The sequence below is a fragment of the Brienomyrus brachyistius genome, chromosome 5 (genome assembly GCF_023856365.1).
Source record: "Brienomyrus brachyistius isolate T26 chromosome 5, BBRACH_0.4, whole genome shotgun sequence".
Lineage (NCBI taxonomy): Eukaryota > Metazoa > Chordata > Actinopteri > Osteoglossiformes > Mormyridae > Brienomyrus > Brienomyrus brachyistius.
In genome coordinates, this window is record NC_064537.1 from 11978387 (window position 1) to 11993099 (window position 14713).

General features: G+C 44.9%; 1 protein-coding gene across 5 annotated transcripts in view; it reads right to left on the reverse strand.

The window, feature by feature from the left end:
• Positions 1-1613: 1613 nt before the first annotated feature.
• Positions 1614-14713, reverse strand: part of LOC125742163 (testis-expressed protein 2-like) — a 41371-nt gene continuing 28271 nt past the window's right edge. For 4 of the 5 annotated variants that reach the window (XM_049013883.1, XM_049013885.1, XM_049013882.1 and 1 more), the window contains 5 exons: positions 9287-9413; positions 7448-7570; positions 6750-6959; positions 5662-5782; positions 1614-4462 (listed from right to left, as the gene is read on the reverse strand). In XM_049013883.1, coding sequence (XP_048869840.1) covers positions 4304-4462; positions 5662-5782; positions 6750-6959; positions 7448-7570; positions 9287-9413 — 740 coding nt within the window. In that variant the 3' untranslated portion in view covers positions 1614-4303. The remainder of the gene's footprint in view (positions 4463-5661; positions 5783-6749; positions 6960-7447; positions 7571-9286; positions 9414-14713) is intronic. The other variant, XM_049013887.1, reaches the window with a different exon arrangement.

Genomic DNA, 14713 nt, shown 5'->3' on the forward strand with positions numbered 1-14713 from the left:
ATACTCGGTAAATTAAACAGTAAACTTATTATTAATTCAAAGAAGGACTTGTGGGTAAAAATCCCTTCATCTTCATTTACTTGAACACCAAACCCATTTATTCCATTTTAATGATTGCAGAGGCCAGTAAAAATAGCTCTGTGGGCCGGATATTACCCACAGGCCAGCTGTTGCCCAGGTCTGGGTTGGAAGATGGATAAAATGGCATGTCACATGACCACTTTGAATGTTTCACAGTCATAACCCAGGTGTCCAAACATCGGACATCTGATCGTTTTGAACAGATGGGGTCTTTAATAGGGGCTAAAGCTACTGTGTTGATTCGTAAAAGACTGTTTTTTTTCTTAATGGGATCAGTGTAAAAACAGCCCACCCTTCAAAATAAACAAGACAAGCAGTCAATTAGCCACTCAAAGTTACAGACAAAGCTTCCTATTTAAACTATTTACTTTAGTTTTTTTTTTACTAGGACTGCTTCTTAGTCTTCTTGTCCATTTACAGGTAATTATATATTCTTTACCTACCCAAACATTCCTATCTTTAGCGTGAACAGGAGAAGAACCAACAGTCCCTTGGGAGGACAAGCGTTAGAAGTGGGTAAAAGTCCCTGAGAGGAAAACAGTGAATGATGCCGGCGTGGAATGGAAGAGGATGCAGTACCACTAAGGCGGGCTGCATGTCTGGTGACGTACAGTGACTAGAAAATTCTGAGCGCTGTCTTACATCACAGAATATGCATTTCATGAACATCCTGCAGATGCACTTGGACCATCACGTTCTCTCAGATTTTATTGGCAGTTACATCTAGGTCTTCCAAACCTGCAACTGTCACAATTGCTTTGTTCTCCAAGCATCGATCATCCTGTTGAATTCCAACCAAACAACCATGTTCATTTAACCAGTACACTTCCCAAGCAGGTCCATTTTTATCCCTCAATATAATTGGCTGATGCAACACGCCTGTGATCACTCCTCTATTTTTTTTTTGCTTTATCTGGAAGTGTGTAGCATGCTAGTGAAAGCAGTATGGTATCAAAGGGAACTCTCTGTCTCTTACCTAAGGCACTCTTTACAATTACTCTCATTTCTACATAGTCAACCAGCAAAGGCTAGTTTTTGCATATGCCAGTTTCTACTGGATTTTATGTGTAGCTTCTTATATCCTGCTGCTTATATGGAAGCTATAGAACTGGAATAAGGAATAACTTCTCAAGGAGAGTCCTTGCTCTTTTGCACTGAAGCGGGTGGGATCCTGTGCTATAATTTACTACAGTCCAACGGTTGGCAATGATTCCTCCGCTGGGTCCTTGAGCAAGGCTGTTATTAACTTTGCTTTCTGAATTGTATGTTCCTCTGGTTAAGAGTCCGCTATTTAAATGTAATCGCACGAGTAAAATATGTAATCATAAATGTTGGTGATACTGAATTCTCAGTAATGTAATCATTTCCATTTAAACATTCAACAGGTTTTAGGGCTGAACAGATATTCTTCACCAGTATTTTTGGGGTCTATTCTTGTCATCATTTACTTGTATTTAAATTTTAATGCACTCATATTAGGATATGATAAAATGATGGCTAGAAAGTCAACAAATACACCAGATAAGCATACAGAAGGGATGAAGGAGAAACTTTATTTAAAACGGCAAGCCTAAATCCTAGTGATAACTCTGAACCGTGGTAGGACGCAACACTCGGCACATTAGACAATACACTGGTGCATCTCATCCTGGCTGAAAGGAGAAAATAAATATTATTGCACACCCGAAAATGCCATTCTTTAAACTGACATGCAGCCTTCATAAAACATTGACCATCGGTTCACGAAAATACGTGAACAGGAATGTTCTTCACTGTATCACAAATAAATTAATGGCGTAATGAAAAGCAGTTTTCTGTTAACACCATAACCTGACGGCAATAATGAACGTTTTTTTTGTTTTTTTTTGGGGGGGGGGGGAGGCAAAATGGCAAGGGCAATAGGGTTCTCATATTCAAAAGAAGCACCATTCAACAAATAACATTTGTAACACTACTTCAGGAAAAAGGCATAATTACTTTCAACATAGTGAAAACATAAATGAGGAGGCAAATGAACGGTCTTGACACACACACACACACACACACACACACACACACACACACACACACACAGCAGTCAACCAGACCTTTCATCAGTCTAATTCTCCAGCACAATCTTAACCTGTCTCAGCTCTTGCTTAAAAGTAGTGATTTCCTGACACACACCCAAGAACCCAGCTCTAAATAACGCCCTACAATTCAATGGAGAAAATTAATAGCAGGTTTCAATTTGGAAATAAGCTTTAATTGTCCAGGTGCAATCAAAAAATCATCATCATATCAAAAGATGTCTGATTAAATAATTGTAAATAAATAAAAAGTAATCTGATACAAAAAAACAACCAAACTTGGCTCTGCCCTATAAAACAACTTCAGGAATGAACAACCTCATTTGGCTTTATCAACTACGCTGACATCAGCAAATCAAGAGGCGCCGAAATCACAAGCATGGGCATTTTAAAGGGCAAGAAATACCAAGTATCTGCCCCTCTGTAGAATTCCCCCAAACCCTCCACCACAAACATACACAGTGCATTTGTGCCAACACATACCTCGACTCACATCTCGCTTGCCTGCGATCTGCCGAAAAGGAAAGGTGTGAAATTTATGTACCGAGTTTGGCAAAAACGATCACTCTCAAATAAGCCACTACTGTATAAAAATAAATACACTTTAAAGTATAACCATTTCAGAAGTGTGCGCAAGACAATGACACCATTAGTGTTAACGAGATTATTTACTATTTAAATCAGCTCGCGCTCTCACAGTGCTGAGAGATACGGTGTGGCTTGTGTTGGTCGGGGCACAATGATTGTATTTAATCTCTTTTTGAAAGATATGCTATTACCTGAATGGTTCCGCTAATGATAATCAAATAAAAATGGCCACCAGGAGTTCATTATGGCTATTTCAAAGTCACTAGGTGAGGCATTTAAGTCCGTCATCACGATACGTTCAGAGAAGTGAAGTCGCGCTTGGCATGTCTAGTACACCTTTGTGCATCTATACGAAGTAGCAAGCATAGAAAACATGGAGGGGGGAAAATTATAAAAAAAAAAAAAAAAAAAAAGCAAAATATAGTCTGAGCCTCTCATTGAGGAGGTTGTTGTGTGAAGATCCTGTTTGCTAGCTTTAGTAACTTACACTGTTAATGCAGAACTGCATTTGGACGCAGAACAATGTCAATTGCTCACGAGTCGTCATACATTCATTAAAAAGTGTTAGGCCACAACATTCATCTTTTAGATATATGTAGCTCTACGATCGCGAAGGTGTCAGTTGTCTTTGCACGTCACCCCACTCCCCCCACCCCCGCCCTAGAAACCTGCCAACAACACTCGCAAATCAAAGACACACGTGTCTATGTGCCACCCTCGCCCATAAGGTTGACTGTAAGAATCCCAGTAAGGGGAATTTCGATGGCAGGGCCGGCTGTTTGGCTGCCATGGATCATGGACACCGGTACCCCTTGATTCTTTCGCCGACCGAGAGGGACGTCTCGGGGGCAGGTGGGAGACGGGTGCAAGACACCCATCTACACCTGCGACTCCAAGCAGCTCGCTTTCCTTAAAATGTTAAGTGCTGAAAACCCCAGCAGGACACGCTGACCGATTCGCTCCACGCTGGTGGTCCTACCTGCAGAGTCCAGTGCGCTGCTACACCCACAAGTCACAGTTAAACACCAAGACCTCATTGCATCCAACATGACAGGAAAGGCGCTCTGCTCAAAGCCAATGATCAAACCATCACAGTTCCCTGTTCTAATTTTCTCTATTCTCCTTCCTTACAGAATAAACACTGATCGCCGTTTTGTGTCCCACACCTTACTTCGGGACATAAGGAGATGGGTGAATGCATTACTGAGGTGCTCCAAAGGACTATATCCCATTTCTTCTAATCACCCCCCTCCAGAAACCAGCCAGGTCACAGTTATAATTAAGTCAAAGTCTTTTCTTCATGTGTCCAGGTGAACAACAAGCAGCAAGTTTGTTTTTACACTTCATGGTTGGCCCGGCTTGACCTGGCTCCTTCGAAAGGAGGGCAGCAGGGAACCGAAAGGTCAAAGCCAAGCGGCCTCCCGTTCTGACAGAGGGGGACCCCCCCCACCTCCTGGAATGTGGCACAGGTGGTTGTGGGCGTAACGCTCGGGGGGTGGGGGCGGAGGCCACCATTGTTCTCCCAACTTGCCCCTCCATGGCCTTATACTGTAAACAGCCACACTTCACATGTCACCGGTGGGCAGTGGCTCTGTCGCCATGGAGTCCGTGTCCTTGGCTGCTTCCGTTTCCCCAGCGACGGGGCCGGTGCCAGAGCGGGGGTCCATGGCGGAGTGCATGATGTGGAGCCACACGTCGTCCATATTTGGCATGACAAAGATTTTCTGGACAAGGAAGGGAAAACAAAAATGTTTTAAACCATTTGACTGGCTATTAATGGAGTTTAATAACAGGAGGTAATTAAAGTTAAGTGCCTTGTTTTAGGGTATAAAAGCAGTATTATATGAACTGTTCTACCTGGGAGGCTGGACCCTGAAACACACCAATTTAACACGGTAATGGTGCAATGTGACAAAATGTGTAAGACCTCAAAAGGCAAAGAAATGAGGTTCTGTTGGGCCAGGAGAGCTCAACTTATGGTCGCGTTCCTCAAACCGGTCCTTGGGGACCCCCACGGCTCACATTTTTAATAACAATAGATACCTTATTGATCCCTGTGGGGAACATTTCTATATCCCTCCCCCAACTTGCTCTCTGTAGGTGAGAGCAAGCTGGCTGTGAAGGGCAGCCACCTGTAGCAGCACCCAGGGAGCTGGGGGGGTTAAGAACCTTGCTCAAGGACCCGCAGACGTGCCAAGGCTGGGACTCAAACCAATGACCTTCCGATCGCAGGCACAGATGCTTAGCCCACTGAGCCACATGCTACACCTCATAATTGTTGCTCCCTCCCAGCTCCCAAGCAAAATCATGGACTGTCTGGGGGTCCCAGAGGATCACTGGCTTAGGATGGGAAAAACTACTGGGAGAAAATGATGCCGGAGAGCATTGTTCAGGATGTAAGCTGCTAATTACAGAGTAGAATGGAAAGTCACAGGCATGCAAGGTCATTCTGAAGCTCTTGGCCGATATGCAGCCATAAATGAACCAGTGCGCCTGTTGATCGACATGAAGGTGAGACACTGCTCAGTCCGCACCGTGAGCATTAGTGGCACAAGCCCACAGTCCTGACACTGGAATTATTTCTATTCAAAATTACAGCCAGCCCATTAGTATATGTCAGCCTTCCAATAGCATCTGGGTCGTGAGATGGCCGCGTACAACAGAACAGATTTATAATCTGATGGCTCACTAGTATCACATTCCTACAATGGTTCCAACACAGTGACAGCAATAGAAGTATACAAAAGTAAGGATATTTGACTTGGGCAAGGAAATTAAGGATTCTGACATCCTAAGTAACACGGACCTCTGTCATATGGTTACAGGAAAGCGTTTTATTCCTTGCTGCATTTCGAGGTTTAAATTCAGCAACAGTGCTTTATGATTCAGTAGAATCAGACGGGGGGGGGGTCTTTTCTCATACCTGGAACTCCTGGTCCAGTTTCCTTTCAATCCAATCCGTTACGTGTGCGAGGGTGACCTCCCTTTCTCCCAGTTTGGGTCGGGCTTTCAGCTCCAGGTGAGGCGGGCTCCTGAAGCCGTACCTACCAAACAGAGCAAGGTTGCAGACTGAGCCGAGACATCCTGTCGTGGCAGAAAAATAGCACACAGTCCCATTCCTTCACACCGTGCGGTGTCATTACTACTTGTCACCAGCAGATGGCACCAGTGAAACGCAAAAAGTGTATCACACAGTATTGCTGAGATGAAAAGGTGTATTCCTGTTAGCAACATCTCTCATAACACTAATTTCAATGAATGACATACGACTTCATATATATTATTTAATGATGACAAACTATTTTAAGTGTATTTAACGACGCTGGCTGTGTAAAAATTCTGTTATCATTGACGGCAGAATTAACGTTTTGCTACTGTAATTTTATTAATTCTGTACAGCATCAGTCCCTCATCATTTCCAGCAGAGTTCATTTGCAGGCTCTCTGTATAGCCCACAGGGGCTCGGTCTGTGCATTTGAAAGTTACCCTAATTGCAGTTTCATACATAATTAGTATTTTTTTTATAATATTTTCATATTTTAATATATACCCCTTGTATTATTATGGAGTGTTGCACTGCATGCATATACAGCATTAAATGCCTGAATCAGCAAACGGTGCATTCATGCCCACTAAGAATAAACCATAAGGGTGTTAATGTGGAAAAATCAACACGTGTAGCTTATAAAGCTCCTTAGGGAGAGAGTAACTTTCTATACGCCACATATTCACATACCAGAAATAAAGGAACACTTAAAATAAAATAAAAAAAAGTTTGAATCTTCGTGAAAGTTGGATCTTCCAGGCATACTTTGTTAAACATTAGGCAATGTCCCAGAGTGGGTAACGTTCACTGGCCCAGGGTAGGCTAAGCAAACAGCCACGACGTCTCGCTTAAATGCCTGAGCACACGCAAGGTTAGTGCCACAAGTTAGGGTGACGAGTGCCTCGTTTGCTGAGGCTTATCGCGGTCGCCTTGACTAACAGAAGGCGGCTAGGAGTGGAACATACCATATCCTGTCTGTGGGGGGTGGGGGAATGTTGACAGCCAGCGTCCCCCGGCACTCTTGCACCTCAACGGTCAACAGAAGTGGTGTGTTTGACACCTCCTCCATCTTCTTCTTGATGAACTCTGTCTCTGTGGCCTTCTGGAAGTATTTAGACTTTGTGATCTTGTCCACAAAGCGCATGATCTTGCTGGGTTTGTGTCCCCCGACGTATCTGTGGGCAGAGAGGTCGGAGCTTATCAGATTGGTCAGGATCCCTGCAACCCTTCTGTATTCCAGCATGAAATTTACAGTACTGTCGATATGCAATTTGTTGTAACTGTAAAAGTGTAACTTCCAAAAAATGTTTTCCTTCAGTCTGGTGGGTTGGAGTGGTGGCTCTGAGGCTAGTGATCTGTGCAAGCAACTGGAAGGTTGTTGGTTCAAATCCCACGAATGCCCAGAGTGATTCTACTCCATTGGGTCCTTGAGCAAAGGCCCTTAACCTGCAACTTTTTTGTCCTGGGTATGACGTTAACGTACATCCAGCCCTCTAAGGAGGTCCTCCAACTTACAGGGAAATTTAGGGGTTGGTGGCAAGATTGGCACTCCAGCCATCTGAAAAAACCTGGACTGTAGTATGGGTACTAGCCGTGGCTGAGGAAAGCTTCATGTATTGTTTGGTGAGGATACACCATGCAAGACAAGCTGCCAGTCTCTCACCCTTCTGCCCCCGGCAGCGGGTTCTTGTCCGGGGGAATTTCGGGGGGGTCCTCCTCATCAGACGACCCGGCGCTGGACGACTCCTCGTCGCTGTCAGCTAGACAGTATGTCCGCGGCCTGTGCCTGAGACGACGGACACAGACAGACACATGGGAATTGACAGGTTGTTCCTGTAGTTCAGTGTTTCCCGGTCCAGTCCTCATGGACCCATAGGCAGGGAGCTCGAAGGGAGCAAAAACAGGGACCATCTGAGAGAGTCCCTGAGGACCGGACTGGGAAACAGTGCTGTAGCTCATGAATAAAGCCAAATTGTCGTTTTGCTTCAAAACAAACTTGAGAAAAGGTTTGGATTTAGAGATAAAAACATTTATCATCGGCTGGCCTAGTTATAGTTAAGGAGAACGTCCCGTCACACTTCATGCTACAGACATACACCATCACAGCAAGGCAGGACATGGGGAGTTCAATACTCTACAACTACACAGCACCCAGCCACTCAAACATGCACCTTCACCTTTCAGTCAGGCGTCAGAGGACGCCTCCTCCCCTTTTTTGGGGTCCTGAAAGAGCCGACAGTGCTAGTGTTGGCTAATGGCCTGACGTTCTGCCCCAGCCAGTGCTTACTCAGACGCCCCCTGCTGCTGTATAGGTTAGACCCCTAGATCTCTCAGCATTCCGCCAATGGTGCACATGCTTGTCCAGAAAATACCAGGAATAAAAGGAAACTGTATAAAACACATGAGCCGCGTCCTTGCACAAAGGGAAACGTACCATTCAAAATTAACATCAAATTCCTGTTTTGCATATAGAATAATTCCCTTCTCCTCACCAGCTATACCTCAGTGATGGAGCCACTGATTTTCCCGACGGTGTTGAAGGTGTTTCCCACCAGAGGGTAACGAGCTGGCATGGACTTTGGACGCGCCCATCTACTCAGATGCACTTCTATGCCCGAGACCCTTGTGACACCACCTTAAATTCCCTCTCATTTGAGGTGCAATCCACTTTAATTTCAGCAGGGTGAAGCACTACAGTGAAGTCCAGCTTGAAGTCCCAGTAAACAAGCTCTACTGAGCTCACAAAATCCTGTGAGCAGTTCAACCCCCCCCCCCCCAATCCAGAAATGTAATAAGGGCCAGGAGTCAAACTGTTTCTTGTCAGGCAGCATCACAGGGTTTATTTTAAAAAAATTAAAAGTAATTAGTTTTCATAAACAGGCCTCCAGACAGTCCCAACTCACCAGGTGTAGAAAATATCCACAGACGAGTGCGTCCAGAGACAAGATTTAATGCGGTGGGGGGGGGGGTGGGGGGAGGGACAAACGTACAGAGACAAGTTAATGCGTAACAGCAAATTGGTGACCTCTGTCCCAATCACAGCAATCAGTCTGCCGTTTAGCATGCAGCCGGCAGTGTTTGTCCTGTGACATTCTGACAATGTCACTAGGGGAAAAATGAAGAAAGAAAAAAGAAAATCCCCTCGGATGATGATGAGAGGAACCCTTTATTGCTGTTGCAATACACCATGTCACTAGTCACAAGTACCAGCGAAAAACTGGCCATCAACCGACCATACATATACACAAACATCACAGTAGGGGGTAGACCGGTCCATCATTACATAGTGTAGTTTAATCTTTTTGGGGGCAAAAAAAACAATGGCTAAATCAACAAAAAAGGTACTTCCCCCTGCAGAAAATTAGACAGTCAAAACGAGACTAAACAGAAAAGTGGGAAATAATAGCAGCTAAAAATGAAACACATACCGTAATACAAAGAGCGGTTATGCTAATTGGGCTAAAAGCCAGCGGTTTAGTGACTCATTTATTATGGTCCTTACCCGTCCTTGCCCGGCTCGCCGGGGCGTACGGCGTCCCCCTCCTTCCCCAGGCGCACCAAGTTCATCTTAGTCTCGAGCGTCATCAGGAAAGAGCCGCTGTAGGAGATCTCCAGGTCAAACCACAGGCCTGTGGGTGGCGACACAGAGTGGCATCAGGACACGGACACTCAAAAAAACCGCCCTGCCCAGGGCAGCTCGCTTTGCTGCAGGAACTGCTCTCATTTCGTGGATAAATAGGGGGCGAATAAATGAATATTAACATGAACCACGACGAGCCGCCGGCTCCGTTTTTAACTGCTCTCGTTTTTCGGAGGGGGAATCTTACACGGGAAGTTCTGTGGATGCTGCCTGAGGGTTTTCTGCCCGGTATCGGCGGGCCCCCTCTTCCCCATGACCCCATGCATCACACCCCCAGTTCTCCCACCCTTCCCACAATCCACGCCCCCGCCCCCCCCCCCCAAACTCATCCTCTCTCTGTGTCTGATCTGGGCCCGTGCCTGCATCCCACAGTGGGACTTCCAGAGCCCTTTTCTTCTCATCTCAGACGAGACAGAAGGGGTAGGAGTGCCAGGGGGTGTCCTCCATAGTGAGAAACAGCTGCTCCCAGAATGGTCTTTTCCCACTTATGACAGGAGGACACTATTCACCATCCCTGATATTCTAATGCTCACACTTTCCGCAAACATGTCCACCAGGGTCTTCCTCTGCTCAAAATGCTGGTTTTGCTAAGACAGTCACATCCTCTGGGACATTAAACCAGACTCTTTCTTTTGTTTGCATCCATGACATCTTTCCTTTGAAACTGAATTTTTATCCCCTCTACACAGGACACCTGTGAAGGTATCTACAACATGCTTTCACAGTGTACTGGAGGAAGATCTGCAAGAAAACAACTGTGAACATGGGAAACTGACGTTTATGTGAGCAGAGAAGCATGAGAAAGTAAAACTTTGTTTATTGGATCGACATTAAAATCCATATTCTTAGAATTAGTGTTTACAATCTCTGGATAAGCCTACTGAAAAAAGCTCCATTTATGACCACTTCATATACTGAATGGAGTAATACTATCCACCAGCCACTAGAGGACACTATAGATTTCTGTGTTTTTTTTCCCCAGTACACAAATACCTCCTGACAAAAAAAGCTCGCACCTTGACCCACGTAACACAGCTGTAAAAGACGAGGGCTGCCTCACTCTTGAATAATGCTCTGCGATGCACTCGTCTCTGACGCCATCTTAATTAGCCCTTTTCTCGGCTTAGGAAGGAGAGCACAACCTTAAGCTGCCTGAGAAGCCAAGAGATATGGTGCCTGCTTGGCATGACTGGCAGGTTTGTGGAGATCAGCTTGAGTAACATGTGAATTTCGGGTTATAAGCTGGCTAGACAATATGCTGACTTGATAGAGGCCCACTGTTGAGCAGATGTAATACGTAGGTATCACATGACAAACAAGGCTAGAAGAGTGAGGAGTACAAAGTTTATATCTCAGATTGGGGGCCGGGGGCGGGCTGATGACCCCCTCAATCATCTTCCCAGGGCCAAGACTGGCAGAAGAAAACCAAAGGGCCACTCCAAACACCATGACGGCTGCAGACTCTCCCCCTAATTGGAGTGAGCTTGCCGGCTGCACAGTCAGAAGGCGGCAGGTCTGCGCAGCTGGTGGGCAGCCGCTCGCCCGGCATTAGCCATGACTCAGATTTCGGTCAATGGCCCCAGGGCTTATTGATCTTCAGAACTCGGCAGGCTTCTTCTGGAGGAGGAAGAGAGCAGCCGTGCATTCAGCCTAAATGGAGAAGCTCTTACACTAGTAATTATTTTTGGCAGATAACGGTTCGGCGCTTAAAATTACACACATGGGAAAAGTTAACCTTTTTCACGTTTTTTTCCCACATTTGGTCATGTATGATTCCCCGTTCCGTGATTCGGATGCTTTTAGAGGTTTTGAAAAATCAGCTTCACAGAGTTACTCCACTGATGATTATGCTATGCATCGCTGACTACGAAATTTGTAAAAAAAAAATAAAAATTAACATATCTTCCACTGAAGCCCAAATTTTCAGGAAGTTACCATCTTAGCCTAAAGGCTGCGAGTTGCTTAGTTGTTAGAGAACTAGCGCTGAGATTAATCTAGGAGTACACAACTCCGGAAACAACTGGTGACCGCTGCTAACTGCCTTACTGAGACCATTATCTGGAAAGTAAACCAATTTACCCAGTACTGCAGGAATTAATGGAGCGCTAATTCAAATGTACTGTGAAACCTGCAGGAGTCTCTCCATCCTGGACCTGGGTTGTGGGCTCAATCTTTAATCCTCCCGTCATTAATTATTTATGGGGACATTTACGGGTGTAAGACAAACCCAAAGGGGACCCTGCAGGACCTGGGATGAGGATCCCAGTCCTATATTAAGAAATAATCCTCTTCTTAAAAACATCTACAGAAAGGAAACAGCTGGCAAAAGTCCATACGCTCATCCCTGGAGCTACAAGGTATCGTTTCACTTACCGGCGGCCATAATCGCCAAGATCGACCAAATCAGCTTCCGTCGATTACACATTAAGTGATACTCGCAGTGCTTAATTCGTAGCACGCTGTGGTGCCCATGAGCTAGGAGAGTGTGCTCATATCTCCCCTGACGATTGGTGGGAAACGTGGGATGACAGAGAGAAAATAGCAGCTGGGGCGTGACCCAGTAGCTATGCCGGTGCCAGTTAGCCTTAAAGGGAGTCACTGCAGTGCCATCTGCTGCCCGTTCACCCCCTTTCCCAGCATCCTTGGCTTGGTATCAAGAAAATTTTTGGAATGTTTGTCAAATTGGCGAGTCTGGCATACAGTGCTCAACACGTCACAGAGGACAAATGCAGGGAGTGGGTTGTACTAAAAAGAGAGGCAATATTTCAACATGCACAACCCCTCCCTCAATTATCATTGCCGTGGGAAGAGCCTCACACAGGTTGAGCAGGACAGCAAGGGGCGTCTGACTTGCTTGTTGATTCTCAACAAGCATCTTGGCCTGCCTGCTTCTTGCCAGGAAATGCCAGAAAGTGAGATCGCAGCCGGAAACCCTTCAGCGAAATACGCAATACCTCCATCTCTCCCTCTCTCTCTCTGCTGCCTGTTTGTTTCTGTTGTCTTTTGAAAGAAAGACGTCGCTCTTTTTCTGTGCTGCCTGTGTGTAGAATGGAGTCCCTGTACGTTATAGAGGACGTGGGGCCTTCTGCCTCCAGGCTAAGTGTTCAGCCTGTAGCGAGGCGTCTGAACGGGGCTCTTCAGCAGGGCTCCATTTGCCCCGGGCTACAAAATGCACCCCGAAAGCGCCCGCCTCCCTCGGCCAGGTGGAACTGGCATGCTTGGTGCTTCGACAGCGAGATCAGCAGCGGGTGTCCTCCAGCCCTCAGGGCGACCCTAAGACGTTAAGCTAGGTGGTGGCATTGTGCAGCTCTCCAGATCTGCACTCAGCATCCATGCGCCTGCATGCGCGCCTACACCCTGTCTACAGAATGCGACGAGGTTCCGCTCACTGCGTAATGAAGAGCATCGCGGTAACAGAATCACTCCCATTACTGCCATCTTAGCAAACTCTAAACAGTGTAGAGATGCACCGATCCGATATTCGGGTTGGTATCGGTGCCAATCCAGACCAATTTGATGGATTGAGTATTGGCCATACATGACCCACGCCCGATACTTGCCAATTTAATTTTAAGCAGTCTCTAAAAGACGAAATAAGAGCCGTTCGTACCATCAATCGCATGACAGCTCTTTTCCATTTTAGATACGTTTTTTTGTGGCATTCAAGCTGAACGCTAACACTGCCACTCAGTTTTTTTTTTTTTTGCCACTCAGTGGGTGTGAGTGTGATGACTTCCGCCTGCTGTGACGTCATGCGCACACTCTTTGCGTTACGAGGAGCACAAGAACATCAGATAAGAGGCTGACGATCTGGAAGTATTTTATGCTTTTAACAGAACTAGTAGCACAGCGATTTGCAATCTGTGTAAAAACAAAAAGTTTTGAGAGGTCGAAGTAGCGTTTAGTGGAAAATCCCGCTAAACAAAGTGTATGTGATTGTGCCAGACAATACGACTAATATGAAAAAAGCAATGGCTGATTTGGGAGTCGCTAGCTTGGGCTTGGGCTATACTTGGGAGAAACATTGCGGGGCATTTTAAGCATTTGGATACAAGCGTATCCTCGCTTTGAAGATATTCAGATTGAACTGTGAATGCCTCAAAAACGCTTAAATCAAGATGTACAGATGAGGTGAAACAGTGCATTGTGTGTGTTAACAGTTCCCCAATTAAAGATTTTTTGGCATACAATTTTGTATTCTGTATTTACTAGCTTTTACACACACAAACACACACGCACACACACATATACATACATACATATACATACATACACATATACACATATACACGTATACACATATACACACATATATACATACACATATACACACATATACATACACACACACACACATATTATATATATATATATATATATATATATATATATATATACACACATATATATACACACATACATATATATATATATATATATATAATATATATATATATATATATACACACACACACATACATACATACATACATACATACATATATATATATATATATATATATACACACACACATACATACATACATACATACATATATATATATATATATATATATATATATATATATATATATATATATATATATACACATATATACACACACATACACATATATATATATACATACACACACACACACACACACACACGCACACACATATATATATACACACACACATATATACACATACACATATATATATACACACAATATATATATATAAAAAGTAAAATGAGCTGCTGCATTGAAATCTGTTTCGGTACTGGCAGTTGCGTATTGGAATCGGATCTGACAGTGTCCTGAGCTGTCCCTCATCAGGGGAGCTGAGGCGTGTCAACACCGAGGCGGACTGGACTGGACTGGACTCGGGCAGAGCCAGGAGGCGGGGTGCGTGTGCCCAGTAATCGCAATGTGCCTGACGTTGCCATGGTTCCATTTACGGATAATGACTCGTGACCCCCCCCCTCCGGGGTGACTAATCAGATGGGAATACTGGGGGGCTTTGTGCCTCCCGGCTGATTCTGTATCGCTGAGAACCATAACAGCCAACTGACCACAAAAACAGCAGCAACAAGTGGTCTTTATGTGCAAATCAGTTTCCAAAACAGAAGGATTGTTTACCTATTAATGGACATGTCACTAATGACAGTTAGATTAACTACTTCACTGTACAACAGAATCTTTTAGTATTGTACCCAAAACTAAACCAATGGTAGACCTTGGTACCACTCGAACCCATCTGCTATGGCCGATAGGCTGAAGTGAG